Genomic DNA, 19,752 nt, shown 5'->3' with positions numbered 1-19,752 from the left:
AAGCACAATAAACTTGAAAGTCATCAATTGGGCAACTTGAACTTCTTGTTCCTTGAACTTCATGCAATTGAAAATATTCACTTAATAAGAGTCAATGATCAAATCGAAACTTTCCACCCCAATAAAATCAATAAACTTTGTTTCGGTGTTTCCCACCAAAATAATAGGAGCTTGAATGTTGCAATCATCTAACTTGACTTCATCAAGATCATTGACAACTTCCTCTATAATTTCCTCTTTAATGGTTACTACTATCTCGACCTCAAGATCTTTCTCTATAATAGGATCTTCATTAATCTCCTCCACAATCTTGATTTTAGGTTCTTCTTTTATAATTAGATCTTCATGAACTTCCTCATAAACTTCTATATTTTCTTCAAGAAAATGTGTTGTTCAACAAACAATTCTTTTCTTAATGGTAGAATATATGGTTCTCCAAAACAATTCAAGTGTGAATTTCTTGGCCAAAAATAATCTTGTTTTGTATATGACAGAAGTTCATCACAATCCAAAGGATAAAATTTGATAGTAAGCATCTTTTTCATCCTTGATCATAAACGAATTTTGTCTTTATTTTGTTGGATTCTATTTGTCTGTATTCGTTCCCACCAACGTAAGGCATACTCTCTAAGTTTATACAAAGAGAGTTTAACTTTTCTCTCATCACAAATATTCTCATAGTCAAATAAATCTTCTAGATCAAGTAACCAATCAAGAAAATCTATTTTATAAAAATAACCATTAAAACTGTCAATTCTCTTATACAGCCTAAATGAAATTTGCTTACCAATAGGTTGCCCATGAGTTATGTCTCTGCAACAATTATCCCTATTGTTTCCATGCTCCAACGACGACATCCTAGCAAAGATATTTATGAGTACTAGCTGTACTTCACGTAATACTTGCTAAGTTTTCTATCACCGGAATTGCTACCGTCTCATACGTTAGTCACTATACTAGGATAAGTTGAGGCTCTGATACCAACTTATGCGGGATGCAGAAGCATCAAGAAGTAGAATACGTCTACTTCTAGAAAATAAGAAACAAAACACGTTTACTTCTAAAAAGAATCTCGAATCCATGAGGGTTTCTCAAATCCATAACAAAAAAGGGTTCTGGAATCTACTAGACAAAGTCTAAATTTTTAGGGTACATTTGGTATACTGAATGGAGATTACGATTGGAATTGTAATCTTTATTATTAGAAATAAATTATATTGTAATGTAATAACTAAATCTATTCATTAATTTGGTTGTGAGGTATAACATTAGAATGAAACTTAACTTTTATTTTAGGAAATATCTTACTTGTACAATTATATCTCCTTAAAATTTGTTATTTTTAAATTTAAGAGAGAAATGTGTTATTTTTTATAATTTTTTATTTTTATAATTGTTAGATGTATATGGAAAGTTTGTTTATTTGAAAATATATTAAATTTTGAAATTATTGCACTTACTAAGGAATAACTAATACAACCTTTTAAAGATGAATAATTATTCATTATTTTGAAGAATAGCTATTCATAAGGAATGATTATCCCTTGTAATAAAAACATAACCAAACTAAAGAATAACTAAACTATAGGAATAACAATTACATTATAATACCTATTACAGTCTATCAAACATGTCTTTATTAATATCAATAATGCTGAAAAACGTTTACATACTTAGAAGCCTATTTAAGGGTTTTGTAAAACTTGACGGACAAAAAAATATATTCTAAAATAACTCCTAAGTAATACTTAATCATAACATAAACCAAATTTGACCCAAAAAAATTAAAAACACTTAAAAACAAGGAAATAAATCACCTAACCCTAAAATAACTTTTTTTTTTTACATGAAAATACCAAATATAACAAATTATAGAAATTAATTTGAAGATTTTGTCCTACTTCAGTGTGGTTTGTAATGGTCCCTAATAAAGTAAAGAATTTTATATGGCAGGCATGGGATTTTACCTACCAAAGTTAACCTGTTTGCTTGTGGGACAATCTCCATGTTCTTTACAGTAGATGCCCATGTTATTCGGAAGTCTGAGGGAGCAACTTCAGTGCATTGGGACCATTCCTGTATCAGTATCCTTTGTTTCGAGGAGGTGTTTGATAAGTTGTTTTAGAAAAAAAAACTTTCCAGAAGTTCAAATTCTAATATTCATGGCACGGATGCTATTGATGAATTGTAATGAGAAGTGCATAGGGCAGCGGAGTCTTTGAGCTGATGAACTTTGTCAACATGGGACGATTTCGGCAACAAATTTTCTTTGAGCCAATGGGCTTCGGTTGAAATTCAGTTCAGGCTAGCTGAGCATGTGCCATAGAGAGAGCCCCTCATTTGCATGTTTACAAGGTCAATAATGAGGGCCTCAGAGCAGAGCATGATTTGGTTTGTGGTGTGGAATGTGGATGCTGGGCACCTGCCCCCCTGACTTCTCTTAAAAACTCCATTTTATATACTTATGTAAAGTTGAGTTATGCCCCTGACATAGAATAGGAAAAACAAAGAAACTTTTTCTCAATACAAACTGTACCTGACATGAAATAAATAATAAAAAACAGATATTCCATGGCAATGATGTAGGAGGAGTTGTTGCAGTAATGAGATGACAATGTTTTTTGAGGGTTTATGTGATTAAGGTAAAATCCATGGCAATGTTACGTGCTATTTGATGGGCATAGGACCGTGGTTTATGGAAAATGATTGTTTAAGGGGATTGCTATTTTTTTAATGTCAATGCTTGCTTAAGCAACACATGTTTGACTCTTATTATGAATAGTCATTAATGATACTAGCCTCTGAGCATGCATTCAGGTGCATGTTTAGAGGCTCTTAATTTTTATTTTATTTTTTTGTAAAGATTAATTTTCATTCATCATAATTTGGGGTTACTACATTTTTCAATTACAAAAAATTTTTAAGGGTGTGATAAGTGTTATGCATGTGTGTGAAATAATTTTTTTGTATAAAAATCTCATCACACCCTTAGAAATTTTTGTGATTAAAAAATAAAGCAACCCTGAATTATGATGAATGAAAATTAATCTTTACAAAAAAAAAAAAAAAAAATTAAGAGCTCTGAGCACGCACGTAAGCACGTGCTCAAAGGCTAGTAATTCCAAAAAAAATTTAGTTAAGAGGCTTTTTTTAATTTTTATTTTGAATTTCAAAGCTTTTTATTTAATGCAATTCAAGATTTATGTGTTTGCCAATTATTGAAATAGATGGATCCGAGTGTGATTAAATCTTGTATAGAAAAATGAACACATGTACACCTGAACCTACAGTCACACATAAACATTTTCCCATCCAATTCAACATGTAAAAGCCCACGACTACAAAATAACATTTCACATGAATTTGTGGTCTTGTTTAGCCAAGTGATTGCTTTGCATTTAGACTATTGGATAAGAGTAAAATTTGGAAGCATAAATTATCCATTAATTTAACCAAATTTCCAAACCATAAATAATTAGTGATGATGAATAATTCCCAATCCAGAATTTGTACCGAATTGATTACATAGTGTAAGTGTGTAATTACAGATAATGTCATCAAGCAATTTTGGACTCTTTACATCCTTTTGATTGAGATCTCAGATTACTATGTTTGCCAAGTATTTAAAAAAAAAAAAAAAAAAAACTATTTAATTAAGGATGAAAATTACGTTGGTACATCAGAAATAACAGCTTGCATAAACTGAGCAAACGAATCTTCCAACCAATTACAATCATCATTAATAAAAACAGCCTACTTTGCTAACATTATGCAACACTATTAATTTGGGTGGAAGAAAGCAATGAAGAAACAAAATGTATATTAATCTATAATTTGGTACTACAGAACTTCAAAGCTTGAACATCAGGCAACACATTTGTTTCAAAGATGCCAACATCAATAGCAAACTGAGCAACATAATATGCAGCCTATAATGAAGTGTCCACATTCCACAATGCTTTGAATTGCAGAGCAACTCTACGGGAGGACCTACAATGATCTTAAACCACATAGGATGCGGAGGAGTCCATTGAGTTGAATCCAACACATGCACTTGAATCATTGTCAAATCCCCACCTAGTCCCACACAATCCATACCAAAATAGAAGCTTAAGAGAGTTAAGCAAATTATTTCTGAAGCCAATGTCTATGAAGCTTTTGTTCTTGCAACTTTACCTTAAATAAGATTGGTTTTATACACAAATTATAGTGAAAGGCAGTCCCCTTCTAATTAAACATCTCTATATAGTTTCTCAAAAAAAAAAAAAAAATCTCTATATAAACTAATTGGGAAAATCAAAAGATATAAATGAAAGTTATAATACATCATGGTAAAAAATTTTAATAAAAAATTAATATATACAAAAACTTAATAGATTTGTAAAGATGGTTTTCAACACCATTTATTTCATTTTGTTTAAAAGAAAAAAAAAAAAAAGAATTTATCACTACAGATTTCAACATCTAAAATTACATCCAAATGGCACTGGTGCTAAATACTAATAACAAAGAACACTGATTAACACCCTCCCGTTGAAGAAACACTTATTAATGCCAACCTGTGATTAATGCAGCAAAGTATATCCATTCAAGTCAAAAATCATATAGAGGATTCTCGTGCTATGACTTACAGCAATTGAAGCTTCACCTCCTTCATGGGAGGCTTTAACTTTAGTTTTTTAGTATAGTAGTTATCCAAAACTTCCTTCTGTTATTTTAGCAGTTATTATCTGAAACCCTTGTCAAAGATAAAATAGTTTTTATTTTTATTTTTTATTTTTTAAGAATCTGAATATGGGTTGGGTTTTGACGTGGTATTTGAAAATTTTTTGATTTGTTTTTAACTTTTAGTTGTTTTAGTAGTAGTTATCTAGAACTTTTGTTATCTATACTACTATTTAAGGCACTTCCCCTGTTTGGATTCCTCATTTTTTTATGCCTAAAATACCCTCATCATACCCACTTACAAGTTTTTAACTACCAAGGATAAACATATAAATTAAAACTTTTATACTTTAAGACCCACAAACTCACATAAACTTTGCAGTTTTTGTCTCACTTTCTATCTTTCATTCTTCTTCAGATTGAAGAAATTTAGTTTAGCTTTACATACTTCTTTCTTTTTCTTTAGATTAAAGACATTTACTGTCAAAGGCTTCAATAAATTTTCAGGTTCTATTTTTTCAAGTTCTTCTTTGTTTTCTTTTCTTTTGTTTATTTCTTTGTTTTATTTTCTTTTGTTTATGATTGACTTTCTTTGAGTTCTACTTTTTTTTTTTTCTTTTTTATGGGTATCACATTAACTCTCTCTTTTTCTTTTTTTTTTTCCTTTTTTATGGGTATCACATTAACTCTCTTTTTTTTTTTCCTTTTTTTTTTTTAAATGTAATTTTGAAATGAATGGTTCCTTCACATACTCTACCATTGTACTTTTTAATAAATTGTAATTTCATGTTGGAGGTATTATGATCCAAAGACAGGACTGCTTTATGCTACAAAAGAAGCATTTAAAAGTACCCAACTTTGAAAACAAGGAAAAAGAAAATAAAAAGCAACCATATATTCTAGTACGTTCTAGGTTACTTTCATTTTTTGGCTCATGGTTTTTGGGTTTCTTGCTGCAACTGAACAATGTCTGTAGGGACACGATTTTTAACGACCCAAAGCTGACGTTGGGCTCGTGTGTAAAGGACCCGAACAATATGATTTGTAGAGAGTGGGTTTGGAAAGGCCTGCCTTTGGACGCTGGGTTTCGGTTTGGTCCCGGTTTCGTGAGCGATCATACAAAGATGAGTTTGGACTGCATAGCTGAGCCTTGCATCAGTGTAATTTGGAAGGTTTGACTCCTCGGAATTAGTCCGAGGAGCATCACATTTTCACCATTCCTCATTTTTCTTCCTTCTTTTCCCGGGGGTCTTCCCCTCTCCCTTCCTTTCTCCTCATTTTTTCCCTTTTATATTAGTATTCGATTTCCCTTCTTCATCTACGTGTCAATTTCTCCTTATTTGGGGCAGTTACTCGTCTTATCAATCTTCACGTCAGAATGGTTGGGAAAAGCTGGATAGCATGGTATGAGGTATGGGTTTGTCAGGTGCTGGGCTCCACGTTATGGTGTTGGCAGCTTTCTAGCTTGTACTGCTCTTGTGCTGAGTTTGTCCTTTCCTTCAGGCGTTTTGTGAGGCGTTGAGCGCGAGGTTGTCCTCGGCTATATTATTGGGCCATCAAGGGGTTTTCCTCATACCTCTTTGGCAGTAGGGCTCCTCGGCTTGGGTTTTGGGCCATTAATGTGAAGTGGGCCGGGATCCCAAATTTCAGGCCCCACAATAGCCCCTCGAAATCCTGCTTCCCGACATTTTAGTTGGGAAGGAGGGTTTTGGTGATGCTGAGCCCACCTCGTGACTTGTTCAAGTTCTGTGCCTTACTGCTGCTTGTGTCCTTCCCTTTGCATGGGAGATGTGCCGAATTAAGAGGCATTACTTTATTCTTCATCCGCGCAGTGCCCTTTGTCATTTCAGTATTCGAGGCGCGCCTTCACGAGGACCTTTAAATCTTGTGGTGGAGGATGGTGTTGGAAATTGTGCCAGAGCTGCCTTGTCTGCAGCGTTTCTTGGGAATCTGCTCAAATTAAATTAAATGACACCTCCTTACCCTTTATATAAGTAGGACAGGTGGTTGTTCTCCTGGCATATAAACCCTTCTGCTCTCTTCAAAATCATAACCTTTGATCCATAACCGGTTCCCCCATCCAGTGTCGTCCTCCCTTAGTGCAATATGTTTGAGGCTTGGGTGGAGGTGGAGGAACTTCACCCGCCACAGAGGCACCGGACCCTTCCAAAACTTAAAGTGATGTGGTCTGGGCAGGGGAGGCACAGATTTAAGGTGTCCTTCCACTTGGATATGGTGGGAACGGTACCCTCCCCTCTTTCGGTCAAAATCCGAAGCAGGTTCTGGTCACACCAGATTTTTGGTGTGTCAGAAGAAAGGTTTTCCGCCATCAGCGCTGTCTGCCTTGTCGTAGGCAAATTTTTGTGGAGGCTCCTCAACTTCCGGTTCCCGGTACCTTTTCTTCAACGGTGCGGGCCTCAAGTTGGGTTCTCTACACCTTTTCTTTAGCTGCGCCAGCCCGAAGCCGGGCTCTCTGCACCTTTTCTTCAATGGTGCAGGCCCCACGTTGGGTTCTTTGGCTGCCTGAGTTATAGGCATGTAAAAGTGTCGAGGAATGGTTTTCCTTGAACAACGTCTTGAAACAGCAACCAACCTCTCCTCTGTACCACTTCCTCGGCTTTCTCTTTATTCTCTTGTATCTCTCTTTTCGATTATGTAGTTAGCTTTAATATAAGCCGATTCCAGCTTTTCATTGTACGCTGTACTATTTCTTTGTCTTAATAAAAGAGGAATTTATTTACTTGTTTTGAGTATTTTTCTTTTTTGCAACACTACTTTGTGAATGAGTGTGCTCCATGTGTGTTTTTCTTCAATGATACTTAGAGCAGAAAACCTTGAAACATAATCCGACTAATTCTAATTTATCGACATTACCAGGCATAATAACGATAATTCACAGTAAATTAAACTTAGGAAACTAACCGAGATAACAGCTGAATATTCCGTAATACATGTGAGGAGACCATCCGAGAACGATAAACTCTAAATAATTCATCCGAAGGGGTAACCGAGCAGTAAGGGACTTCGATTGTGTTTTTGGTAACATATTGCTCTATATTGCATCAATCCCTTTGGTACTGAGGATCCGAGAGCAGACTTGGGAATCCATGCAGTTTAGGGATTAACCCAATTGTTAATGGAGAGTTCTCCTCGGGTAGACTCTAAGGTCCATGTAACGTAGTTTTTCTTTTAAGTAGTTGGTTTCCCCATAGGCTTGAGTCCGAGGACCATGCAAGACCTTGGTTCTGTCCAAAACTTGTCGTTTTTCTTTTGAGTACTTGGTTTCCCCATAGGCTTGAGTCCGAGGACCATGCAAGGCCTTGGTTCTGTCCAAAACTTATAGTTTTTCTTTTGTGTACTTGGTTTCCCCATAGGCTTAAGTCCGAAGACCATGCAAGGCCTTGGTTCTGTCCAAAACTTGTGATTTTTTCTTTGTGTACTTGGTTTCCCCATAGGCTTGAGTCTGAGGACCATGCAAGGCCTTGGTTCTATCAAAAACTTGTGATTTTTTCTTTGTGTACTTGGTTTCCCCATAGGCTTGAGTCCGAGGACCATGCAAGGCCTTGGTTCTGTACAAAACTTATGATTTTTTTTTTCTTTGTGTACTTGGTTTCCCTATAGGCTTGAGTCCGAGGACCATGCAAGGTCTTGGTTCTGTCCAAAACTTATGATTTTTTTTTCTTTGTGTACTTGGTTTCCCCATAGGCTTGAGTCTGAGGACCATGCAAGGCCTTGGTTCTGTCCAAAACTTGTGATTTTTTCTTTGTGTACTTGGTTTCCCCATAGGCTTGAGTCCGAGGACCATGCAAGGCCTTGGTTCTGTCCAAAACTTATGATTTTTTTTTTCTTTGTGTACTTGGTTTCCCCATAGGCTTGAGTCCGAGGACCATGCAAGGCCTTGGTTCTGTCCAAAACTTATGATTTTTTTTTTCTTTGTGTACTTGGTTTCCCCATAGGCTTGAGTCCGAGGACCATGCAAGGCCTTAGTTCTGTCCAAAACTTGTGATTTTTTCTTTGTGTACTTGGTTTCCCCATAGGCTTGAGTCTGAGGACCATGCAAGGTCTTGGTTCTATCCAAAACTTATGAATTTTTTTTTCTTTGTGTACTTGGTTTCCCCATAGGCTTGAGTCCGAGGACCATGCAAGGCCTTGGTTCTGTCCAAAACTTATGATTTTTTTTTCTTTGTGTACTTGGTTTCCCCATAGGCTTGAGTCCGAGGACCATGCAAGGCCTTAGTTCTGTCCAAAACTTATGATTTTTTTTTCTTTGTGTACTTGGTTTCCCCATAGGCTTGAGTCCGAGGACCATGCAAGGCCTTGGTTCTGTCCAAAACTTGTGATTTTTTCTTTGTGTACTTGGTTTCCCCATAGGCTTGAGTCCGAGAACCATGCAAGGCCTTGGTTCTGTCCAAAACTTGTGATTTTTTCTCTGTGTACTTGGTTTCCCCATAGGCTTGAGTCCGAAGACCATGCAAGGCCTTGGTTCTGTCCAAAACTTGTGATTTTTTCTTTGTGTACTTGGTTTCCCTATAGGCTTGAGTCCGAGGACCATGCAAGGCCTTGGTTCTGTCCAAAACTTGTGATTTTTCTTTTGAGTACTTGGTTTCCCCATAGGCTTGAGTCCGAGGACCATGCAAGGCCTTGGTTCTGTCCAAAACTTGTGATTTTTTCTTTTTTTTTCTTTGTATTTATTTGTTTTTCGAAGGTCAGCCCCTAGACCATGGCGGGGAGAGTTGGCTTGAGGTCGGAAGCCCCTAGAGTTGCCCGCGCCGTTGGCACTGCAGGGCGTAGCCCTTAGCAGAAGTTTATGTCGGAGCAACAACTGCATGTCACCGGAGATGGAGGAAACCCCGCGAACCTCTGCTTGCTAGAGAGTTGACTCAAACGCCACCTGCGCCAACGCGCAAGCCTTCCCACAGACGGCGCCAATTGTAGGGACACGATTTTTAACGACCCAAAGCTGACGTTGGGCTCGTGTGTAAAGGACCCGAATAATATGATTTGTAGAGAGTGGGTTTGGAAAGGCCTGCCTTTAGGCGCTGGGTTTCGGTCTGGTCCCGGTTTCGTGAGCGATCATACAAAGATGAATTTGGACTGCATAGCTGAGCCTTGCATCAATGTAGTTTGGAATGTTTGACTCCTCGGAATTAGTCCGAGGAGCATCATATTTTCACCATTCCTCCTTTTTCTTCCTTCTTTTCCCGGGGGTCTTCCCCTCTCCCTTCCTTTCTCCTCCTTTTTTCCCTTTTATATTAGTATTCGATTTCCCTTCTTCATCTACGTGTCAGTTTCTCCTTGTTTGGGGCAGTTACTCGTCTTATCAATCTTCACGTCAGAGTGGTTGGGAAAAGCTGGATAGCATGGTATGAGGTATGGGTTTGTCAGGTGCTGGGCTCCACGTTATGGTGTTGGCAGCTTTCTAGCTTGTACTGCTCTTGTGCTGAGTTTGTCCTTTCCTTCAGGCGTTTTGTGAGGCGTTGAGCGCGAGGTTGTCCTCGGCTATATTATTGGGCCATCAAGGGGTTCTCCTCATACCTCCTCGGTAGTAGGGCTCCTCGGCTTGGGCTTTGGGCCATTAATGTGAAGTGGGCCGGGATCCCAAATTTCTGGCCCCACAATGTCAATTTTCGTTTTATTTAATTTCCTTCCTCACTTATTTCTTCTTCTTTTTCCCCCTTCCTTCTTTGTATTTTTTTTCTTTTTAAGAAAGTTTTTTTTTTTTTTACCATCATTGTATATGTTTTTGGCGTTAAATTTTTTTAGTTTTTTTTTTACCATCATTGTATATGTTTTTGGCATTAAACTTTTTTATTTAGGTATGTAGCAACCTTGAGTTCTACTTTTTTTTTTTTTTAGATCTCCATTAGTTATTTTGACACATCAACTCCTTTTTTTTTCTTTCTTTTTTTTAGATCTCCATTAGTTATTTATTTAAATAGTTGATGATGTGGTGATAAGATTTTAAAGAGTCTATGATAGAGTTAAATTCTAAAGAATCTTTATCTTTATTCTGAACAATTTTAATAGGATTTTCAGGAAAAATAATCTCATCAAAATTTAAATCAAACACAAACTCTAACAAACTTATGCTATTATCTTTGATAACATGTAAGAGGATTGTGTTTTTTATTTTCAATTTCATTTAGGAGGAGAAGAGAGAGTAAGTATGGATGATATAGAAATTAGTGATTTCTTTGGGAAAGGATAAAGCAATAGAAACCGGTTAAACACTTAAAACTTTTTGAGGTGGTTACTGCTTAGTGGTTAAACATGGAGAGCATTTTGGAGATGTCCGGATGAGTGCTAAAAATTTGTAGCCTAATTTTAAGGAGTTGATAGAACGTGAGGATCTAAGAGATGCGTGATTTTTTAAAAATTATCTATTTAAAAATTATGATTTTTTTTAAAAAGGTTTAAAATTTAAACATGGATAGAAGAAATAGTTTTTTCAAATTTATCTCAATTTAGGAGTTCTAAATTATTAATTTTACATGTTTAACCATGTTTACACTTTCTAAACAGTTGAATTTGAGGGTACTTTGTACAAATTTAGCAGTTTTAAATTAGTAATTTTACATGTATAACCCTATTAGCACTTAATACCTAAACTGCTCTTAATCTCTATTTAGTTGTGTGTGTGTGTGTGTGTTTTTCTCAATGTGAGTTTTTTTTTTTTTTTTTTAGAATAAAATATTAGAAACATGTGTTAGAATAAGTGGGTTAGTGAGACGGTTCCTATTTTGTAGGCAATATTTTTTCAAACTTATCTAAAATTTAGGACTTTTTAAATTAGTACGTTTACATGTCTAACCCTCTTATTTAAGCTTTACAATTGTCTTTTTTTTTTTTTAATGTGAAAAGTTTGTGTCTTAGCATAATGATAATGAATAACTAGCCTCTGAGCACGCGCGTGAGGCTCTTCAATTTTTTGGTATAAATTAATAATTTGCATTCATTATAATTTAAAGCATTTATTATAATTAGGGATTACTACATTTTCCAATCACAAAAAAAAAACCTAGGGTTGTGATGAAAAAATTATTTCACCACACATAATACTCATCACACCCCTAGGTTTTTTTTTTTGTGATTGAAAAATGTAGTAATCCCTAATTATAATAAATGCTCTAAATTATAATGAATGCAAATTATTAATTTATACCAAAAAATTGAAGAGCCTCTAAGCACGCACGTGAGCGCGTGCTCAAAGGCTAGTAGATTTGAAAGATTTATTTATTTTTTGGATAAATTTGAACGTGGGTTTTTTTTAGGGAAAATTTTGAATGTGATTTTTTTTTTGTGAGAAACATTTGAATGTGGGATTGAATGTGGTTTTTTTTTTTTTACATGTCTAACCCTACCATTTAAGTTTTACAAACTAATAAATTTAAAGATATTTTGGGCATCAAAATTGAGGATTTCGAATAGCGAAATCCCCTTAAATAGTAGTATAAATAAGGATAAAATACTGTGACACTTCTTAAACTTTGGGGTAGATGCACTTACACTCCATGAACTTTAATTTTAGCCCATTTAGTACGTAATTTTTGGTAATATAACAAATAGACCCCTAATTAAACTTTTATGTTGTTGGCGAAAGAAAAAGTTAAGAAGTCTATTTGCTACAATAACAAAGTTTATGTAGTAAATTGGGTAAATTAAAATTTTAAGGGGTGTAAATGTAACTACCCAAAAGTTCAAAAAAATGTGAGGGCATTTTTCTTGTGATATAAAAAAGAAATTTAGGAATTTTAGAAATTAAAATTTCGAACTACTCCGAAGGTTTCTAATAGAGCTGCGTACGCCATTGCCATAGCTCAGGTAGCCCAAATTTGGGAAGGTCCTTGAAATTTGGTAAAGGAATGTTAAGTTTTTATTAGAAGAAATTATATTTTTTTAACTTTAAACTAAACCTCATTTTACACTTTGCCCTATAAACTATCGAAATGAATGATCAACCTCTCAAATTTATGACTTTGTAACACTTTTAGTTTTTACCACCAAAAAAAAAAAAAAACCTCAATAACACTTAACCTCTTGCTATCTGTTTTGATATTAAGAGTAAGTTTGGCATTAACTTTAAATTTTTAACTTTTATATATCATTTTTTAAAACATCACTTTTGCTTCATTTTCTCACTTTTTCAAACTATCAAACCGAACTGACATATGTGTAAGTAAAATTTTTTGATGCTAGTTCTAGTACTAATTTGATTAATATTCATCACCCAGTGGCTGTAGTTTAGTGGTAAGAATTCCACGTTGTGGCCGTGGAGACCTGGGCTCGAATCCCAGCAGCCACATTTAAACCTTCCTTTTTCTTTATTTTTTAAACTTTGTGTTTCTGTAAGACTGGGCCCAATTGGGCCTGCCCATACTGCCTTTGTGTATCATATCACAATCTTCAAATTAGCCCAATTTAAATACTCCTGTTTTTTAAGGTAGCCCGTTCCAATAGTGTATAATAGTGATTCCGTTACCGTAGTCTCCAGATACAAAACACAAAGAGAAAGAGAGCTCCCCTCACTTCTGCGTCTTCGTCTTCGTCGTCGTCAACCAGATCGTCGCAACAAATCCCAGCCTCACATCGTAAGCTTCTTCACCTCTTTTTCTCTTTAATTTCGCCAATTCATCATTTCGTGTTTACTCTGTTTTATTTGATCTCAATATTTCGATCTCATTGTTCGTTTTTCGATCCCTCTTTTCTTTCTTTTACAACTACAACAACTATAATGATAAAATTAGGGTTTTAGCTTATCAATTTTGGGAGTCCAATTAGTATTTGTGGTAAAATTTTTGATCTGGAGCTGAAATTGGTAATTCCTAAATGGTAAATCTGATCAATCTAATTCAAAAAAAAAAAAAAAAATCACAGTTTAATTTGTTCTCCATTTCAATTCAAGCCCTTGATCTCTGCTTGGATGCGTGATTAATTGGGTATCTTGTAGCCATGAGTCAATTTTCCCTAATCGATCTAAGCAAGAATGAGAAAACGATATTGTGATGTTTTGGGGGTAAATTAATGGTGCTAAGTTGCTGTATTTGCGTGTTGTGTTGTGTTACAGATGATCGACGATCAGGACCTCGGCTTCTTTGCCAATTTCCTTGGAGTGTTCATTTTCGTACTGGTGATAGCATATCATTACGTGGTGGCTGACCCGAAATATGAAGGCAACTAACTAAGGTTTTCTGTCTGTTTTTTTGATGTGTTTGCAATAGAGATGTGTTGTTCTAGTTTTGTAGACTTTGAGCCGTTTCACAAAATGGGCGAAACTTGATGTAACCAAAATGTTCGCTTTGCTACATTGAATGTCACTTTTCTGCTTTATTTTCATGAAAACTTAATCCATCCAGTAATAGATTCGTGCTTTGCATGCACATTTTGTTTGGCTGTGTTTTAATTTTGGTGATGCTGTTAATGTCTTGTGGATCATGGTGGCGGTGTGGTTCTATGAATGTCGCATGAAATTGTCAAGTATCAATTCTAGTGTTGGCGGTTGGCACTCTTAGCTTTGTAGATTTGAGGTCCCATTTCTACTCTTGTCCAGTTGCAAATAGGATGGAAATAAGTGTGGGTTTTCTTATTCTTGCAACATGGATTAGGCTTTCTGGTTGAGACCTTAATCTGACCAAATCACATGTGGTGTCGAGGAGAGGTAAAGCATTTGTAGTTTTGTGGTTTGTGATTTGGTTGGATGACTAGAGATGCGTGTTGTAACCTGACAGCCTTTCCATGTGGGACTCGTGAAATCTATTAATGGTTAGCCAAGAGTTTAGGTTTTCTATCTCTCTTTTCTTTCAGGCACCCACTAGTGTTACTAGGTTGTGGTGGTGGTGGTGCTGCTGGATTTATGAAAAGCAAGCACACTCCTGAATGTAACTAGGTGTTTGTAGTTCCAGTATATTATGTATGCAGGGCTTTAACTTTACAAGAAATTTCATACAAATCTATGTGGCTTGAAGGATTTTCCCATATGACTAGTTCTTTTACTTCATTCGTGATCTTCATTGTTTCTTTCATCAAAGTATTGATGCTGAACCCCAGCCCACCTAGACAAAGAATTGTTTCATTTTTAAGCTTGTCCTCACCATCACTGGTATAAATTTTGTCAGCCACTTTTCTTGAATGTTGGAAAAAAGAGGCTGCAATGTTCTCAACCTCTTCTTCTGAACTTGGAACCCTGAATGCATTCCCATTTGTTGAAAAGGGGGGCTGCGATATGTTTTTCTTTTGCAACTCTTTTTCAAGTACTGCTAGAGACTTGATTGAAGTCACCTCTTCCAAGCATTTCAATGTAGAGCCAACTTCTTTCTTGAAATGCTCTAAAACATCATTGATATGTTCTTGGAACTCTTCCAAAGGAACTCCAACTATCAGTGATTCTCGTGAGAGAAATTCAATTGTATGAGTTGCAATGAGTAATAGATCTACCATTTTTGACAAAGATCCTAGGAGGTTATTGTAGCAAGCACCATGGAATGACAAGAACCAGAAATTTGGTTCCAACTTTGCTTCTGCAATCAACTTTTCTAATTCCTTGACTTGGGATCGTAGCTTGTTATGCCTTTCCCTCAATGTGGGAAAATTTGAAGAGCGAATGTTCTGTTTGGCAAAAATTATGTCTTTGAAGCATTCTTGAAGGGCACCTAAGCTTGTGGACAGTTTAGTTTTGGCCAGAGTTGCTGCTCGAACCGGGTTCACAAGCATTTCCACTGTGATGAAACAAATTAACCCGATTGTAGCCTCAGCGATTCTGGCAATTGCAAACTCGCTAGGAGGGCCATAATCTTTCCTACCCAAGATTAATAATGCTCCTACATTTGCTGAAACCCCACCAGCTTGACCATACATCTGGCTATGTCTTAGTAAACTGCCAAAAATAATCCAAGGAAGAAGAGGTAAAAGCCGTAAAACCACATGCTTATGGAATATAAAGCAACACAGGACTCCATACACCGATCCCATTGCTGTCCCTTGTGCCCGAGCATTAGCAACCGCAAATGTTGCCTGTCGTCTTGTTACAAAACTAATGGCAATTGTGAGACCTGACCAGTATGCATTTTCTTTGTTATATATCAAACCAAATAACACAGCGAGACCCAAAGAAACTGAGCACTTGAATGCAAAAACCACTTGCTGGCTAGTTGGTCTTAATTTCAGAATGTTCCAGGTCTTTTGGAAGGGACATTTGGCTTGTTTTTCTGAATAACTTGACGACTCCATAGAGTCAATTTCTATAATGCAATTAGGATTTTGAGCAATGAGTAAGTTATATAGGAGTTCTATGCAATAGAAGAAGAATGAAGCTGGAAAATCTTCAGGGGTTACCAAAGTGGTCTTAAGGTTCTGCTTGAATTTATCTGAAAAATTTCCTGTTCTTTCTGGAGCTGTTGTCGTACCAAAACACACAGACCACTTGGCTTGCTCTAGGTTTAAGCCTATTTGTTCTTTTAAACCTTGTAAGACATTTCTGAGCTCCTCATCTACCATGCCAATAGGGAAGGAATGGCAAGAAGTTACTGCAATTTCCATCCCTCTTATTGGTATTTCCATTTCTCTCAATTTTTCTCCAAGGTCCATGGAATTGGCTGTTACAAAACGCAACTGAGGTCCCTCCCACAGCAGGCCGTCCTGTTAGCAAGGAAATGACATTAGCTATTTAAAGTTTTGAACTACCGAAAGCTCCTAAGCAGAAAAGAAGCTAGGAAAGCTCAGCTACCAATAATAAGCAATAACATGCATTAGTAGAACGACTCCTTATATTTCAAACACAGTACGTGAATATTTGCTTACCAGATTATATTTGATGCTTTCAATAAACTTGGCTCCTGCTTTAGAAAGGGACTTTACTTGGGAGACTAACTCGAGTGCACTTGAGTTATCTTGAGCAGAGAAGGCCTCCGTTAAGAGATCTAATCTTTTTGAAGCAGTTTTGGCATATAACTGACACGTTTTCCTCGCCTGTAATATAGAACCCCTTGTCAACTTATTACCATCTATAAAGTGCATGCATTTGCATCAGTTCATCCAAAAATTTCTATCTATTTTAGCATAAGAACTTACTTTTTTTCTATTTTACAAACTCATTTTTTAAAATACCTTACATCAAATTATCTATTTTATACTATGTTTCATTCAAATATCAATTTTTTTTAAAATTTTTTAATTGATTCTCTTTCTTCACACACAACAACCACTATTCACTCTCTTCTTTCATTCTCAAGATACGTAAAAAAAGAATAAATAACTAAATGCAAAATAAATAGTGTCAGTATAAATTTGTATGGTTATTTTAGCCAATTTATAAATTTACACAGATTAACGTGGGTTATTTTTAGGTAAAACTATGTAAATTTTACACATTTTTCTATTATACGGATTGATGTGAATGCTCTAATGAGCCAAATCATGTCTGGCACTGATTAGTGTAGATCCTCGCTAGTATAGGGGGAAAAATTGGAGGTGTAAGTGAAGGAATTTAATGTTAATAAAATCTCATAATAATGTTGTAATGGGCTGTCTTTGACAAGCTAGGAGTACTTTGATGTTGTAATTGTTAGGGTGTCAGTAGATTGTAGTAAGTTATTTCAAGTATGTATATATATATATATATATATATAACAAGGAATTGGGCGGTATAATATTGTTTAAAGTTATACCAAGTGTAACTTAAACTCAATCATATATATATATATATATATATAAGCAAATTAAATGAGATTTGGTTGGCAATCTTAGGTGCATATCAGCAAAAAAATAAAAGAAAAAGAAGATGAAGAAAAAGAAAGAGGATTTCTTTACGCAAATAGGGTTCAGGATTCTGTTTATCAACTTATTGAGCATATTTGGTGGTGTATAGCTATAAGGATGGGTTAGATATATGTCGACCTATGAGGCTTCCATAGAGCTTACTGTCCGAGATTGGAGGGGAAAAAAAAAGGCACGCTCCAGAGGATGCCAAATAGCTTGCACAGGAATACAGGATACCACTCTGGTCTCTGGCTAGCCCTGTGGCTTGTTGAGTTCAAGAGAGTCCTGACCCATGTCCAAAAAAGCGGACATAGGAACAAAATCGAAAATACTATATGGAGTCAACTTGGAACAATTATGTTAAACCTTACCCAATGAAATATGAATCGCATTAATTCCTTCCCCCAACAAGTTTGAAGCTGAACGAGTCAAGAAAATTCTCTCTCTATCTCCTTCCATTTGGAGTGGCAGACATCGAGACGTGGTACTTTGGAAATTAAGCCTTTAAGTATGCATGCAAACTTTAGAAAATTGAAGATGCCTTCAGCATAAAGAGCCCCAGAAATTTTTTTTTTTGAGTTCTAAGAGCCCCGGAAAATTGAGAAGCAAATATAGTTCTATTTTATACAAGCTATGACTAAAGTTAGGTTCTGTCGGTTCATAAGAAATTAACTTTAATATTTTAATAAAAATTACTACTATGTTTAACATTTTATTTGAACTATTAAAAAGTTCTACAAAATCTTACAAATTAATTTGAAGGTTTATAAAGTTGCAAGCCTTTTCGCCATTTTTAGGTGTGAATATATGGAGTTAAGGTTATGTTATAATCTTAACACGTAACTTATTTATTACGTTGTCACTTTATAGATTTTTCCCCACCCATGTTTTTGTAGGTCATAGAAAAATTTCTTTAAGGTCATGTTATACTTCCAAGCTCCAAGTTTCATGCACCCATTTCAACTATGGAATTGAACCAATCCTAAATCCAAGTAAAATTTTATAAAGTGAGGGACACTGAACGATGCAGAACTAAACTAAATCCAGAAGTAATAAAGCTTATACCAGCTGTTACCTCGTTATAGGCTAGCCGAGGATATGGAAAGAACATAGCTAGAACAGAAGCAACAACTCCAAGGGCCGTACTTGATGCCATATGAATTAGGTGCTTAATGATTCCAGTTTGGGCACCATGAATCACAACCCCAACATACACAATCACAATCTGTCCAAACGCAATTCGTTTAGACATCAAGTTTGTAGACTCCGGCAACGCCACCACAAACGTACAAAGAGCCACTCCCACTGCTGCTAAGCTATTAGTGAACCGAGCAGGACCAACTAGCCATAAGCTTGGTAGAGAAAGAATCGTAACCTGAATTGTAGCATAGATAGCATGCCAAAAACTTCTTAGGGTGTCACCAAGTGTCGCGTCTGATACGATTAAGATAGTTGTCAAATAAGAGAAAGCTGGATATGCTAGTAAGCGTTGGAGAGTTTCTGGACCATAGAGGGTGGTGCAGCCAACCATGGAGCAAGCTAGAATGGTCCTTAACGCTGAGCAAAGACGCACGCGCCACAGTAAATGGGTTGGGTTCATTGAGTATAAATGGGTGGCAACAATCGTGTGATGTCCAGAGCTGGGAAAAGGGTTTTGTAGTAGAGAAATGACGTATTGGTCTTTTATGGGAGAAGAAACCTTGCCAGAAAGTTAGCAGAAATTAATAGTTTCATGGAAAATTGAAATTAAATATAGTGTCTATAGAAGGAATATAATCCGAGCTAGTTACTGGATATTTCAAAGTTATTCTAGAATGTTGGAGGTGCTGCCATGCGGGCCACTATATATGGCAGGTAGACATGCGTTTGCGACTTGGCGGAGTAAATTAAAAGTGGAGTGACCCTTACGTATCAAGTTTTTCCTCTGGTGCTTGATAAGTAAATGGATAATACATAACAAAGCATCAAATTTGACGATACACAAAAATCGTCAGCCAATTGTCCAAACTTATAAGAAGACTTGAAGAATTAATGAAACGCATATGGAGTGCACTAGTGTGGTGCTTGCCAAAGACTCTGTAATGGTTGTTAAGTCTTGGGCTGTCCACCATTTGTCTATACTTGACAAATTTGCTCAATCTGATGCCATCTAACCCAAAAACTATCTGATCCAAGCAATGGTTAGGTTGATGACAAGTCATTGGTGCAAGGAACCGAAGAGATCAGTTTGAGTTACGGCTTGGCCATCTAAGAAACCGATGAACCCAACCTGCTAAATAACGACTGGTTCTTTCTTCATGACAAATCGCAAAATTTGGATAAAAAATTCAGTAAGCT

The 19,752-nt window shown here is 36.0% G+C and overlaps 2 protein-coding genes and 1 non-coding gene across 3 annotated transcripts; 2 read left to right on the top strand and 1 right to left on the bottom strand.

The window, feature by feature from the left end:
- The first annotated feature begins 12,895 nt into the window (after positions 1–12,895).
- On the top strand, positions 12,896–12,967 carry TRNAH-GUG (transfer RNA histidin (anticodon GUG)). Its single transcript has one exon. It is a non-coding gene; the product is annotated as a tRNA-His (tRNA).
- A 133-nt stretch (positions 12,968–13,100) lies between these two features.
- Positions 13,101–14,051, top strand: LOC126691628 (dolichyl-diphosphooligosaccharide--protein glycosyltransferase subunit 4A). Its single transcript, XM_050386671.1, has 2 exons — positions 13,101–13,253; positions 13,730–14,051. The coding sequence occupies exon 2, from the start codon at positions 13,730–13,732 to the stop codon at positions 13,841–13,843; it is 114 nt and encodes a 37-aa protein (XP_050242628.1). The 5' UTR covers positions 13,101–13,253; the 3' UTR covers positions 13,844–14,051.
- Positions 14,052–14,535: 484 nt separating this feature from the next.
- Positions 14,536–19,149, bottom strand: LOC126691627 (uncharacterized). The gene is made up of 3 exons (XM_050386670.1): positions 18,491–19,149; positions 16,459–16,626; positions 14,536–16,296 (listed from the first exon to the last, which is right to left on the bottom strand). Exons 1-3 carry the CDS (start codon positions 19,013–19,015, stop codon positions 14,569–14,571), a joined length of 2,421 nt encoding a protein of 806 aa, XP_050242627.1. The 5' UTR covers positions 19,016–19,149; the 3' UTR covers positions 14,536–14,568.
- Between the last annotated feature and the right edge of the window lie 603 nt (positions 19,150–19,752).

This window comes from Quercus robur, chromosome 7 (genome assembly GCF_932294415.1).
Source record: "Quercus robur chromosome 7, dhQueRobu3.1, whole genome shotgun sequence".
NCBI lineage: Eukaryota > Viridiplantae > Streptophyta > Magnoliopsida > Fagales > Fagaceae > Quercus > Quercus robur.
Note: the sequence above shows the minus strand (reverse complement) of the source record. Positions and strands in the feature narration are given on the sequence as shown.

Bases quoted from the DNA above. Each gene is read 5' to 3' on its own strand.
- LOC126691628 (XM_050386671.1), top strand. From the start codon at position 13,730: ATGATCGACGATCAGGACCTCGGCTTCTTTGCCAATTTCCTTGGAGTG.
- LOC126691627 (XM_050386670.1), bottom strand. From the start codon at position 19,015: ATGAACCCAACCCATTTACTGTGGCGCGTGCGTCTTTGCTCAGCGTTA. The intron at 16,627-18,490 runs GTAACAGCTGGT...TCTATATTACAG, and splicing joins CTCGGCTAGCCTATAACGAG to GCGAGGAAAACGTGTCAGTT. The intron at 16,297-16,458 runs GTAAGCAAATAT...CCTTGCTAACAG, and splicing joins AAAGCATCAAATATAATCTG to GACGGCCTGCTGTGGGAGGG.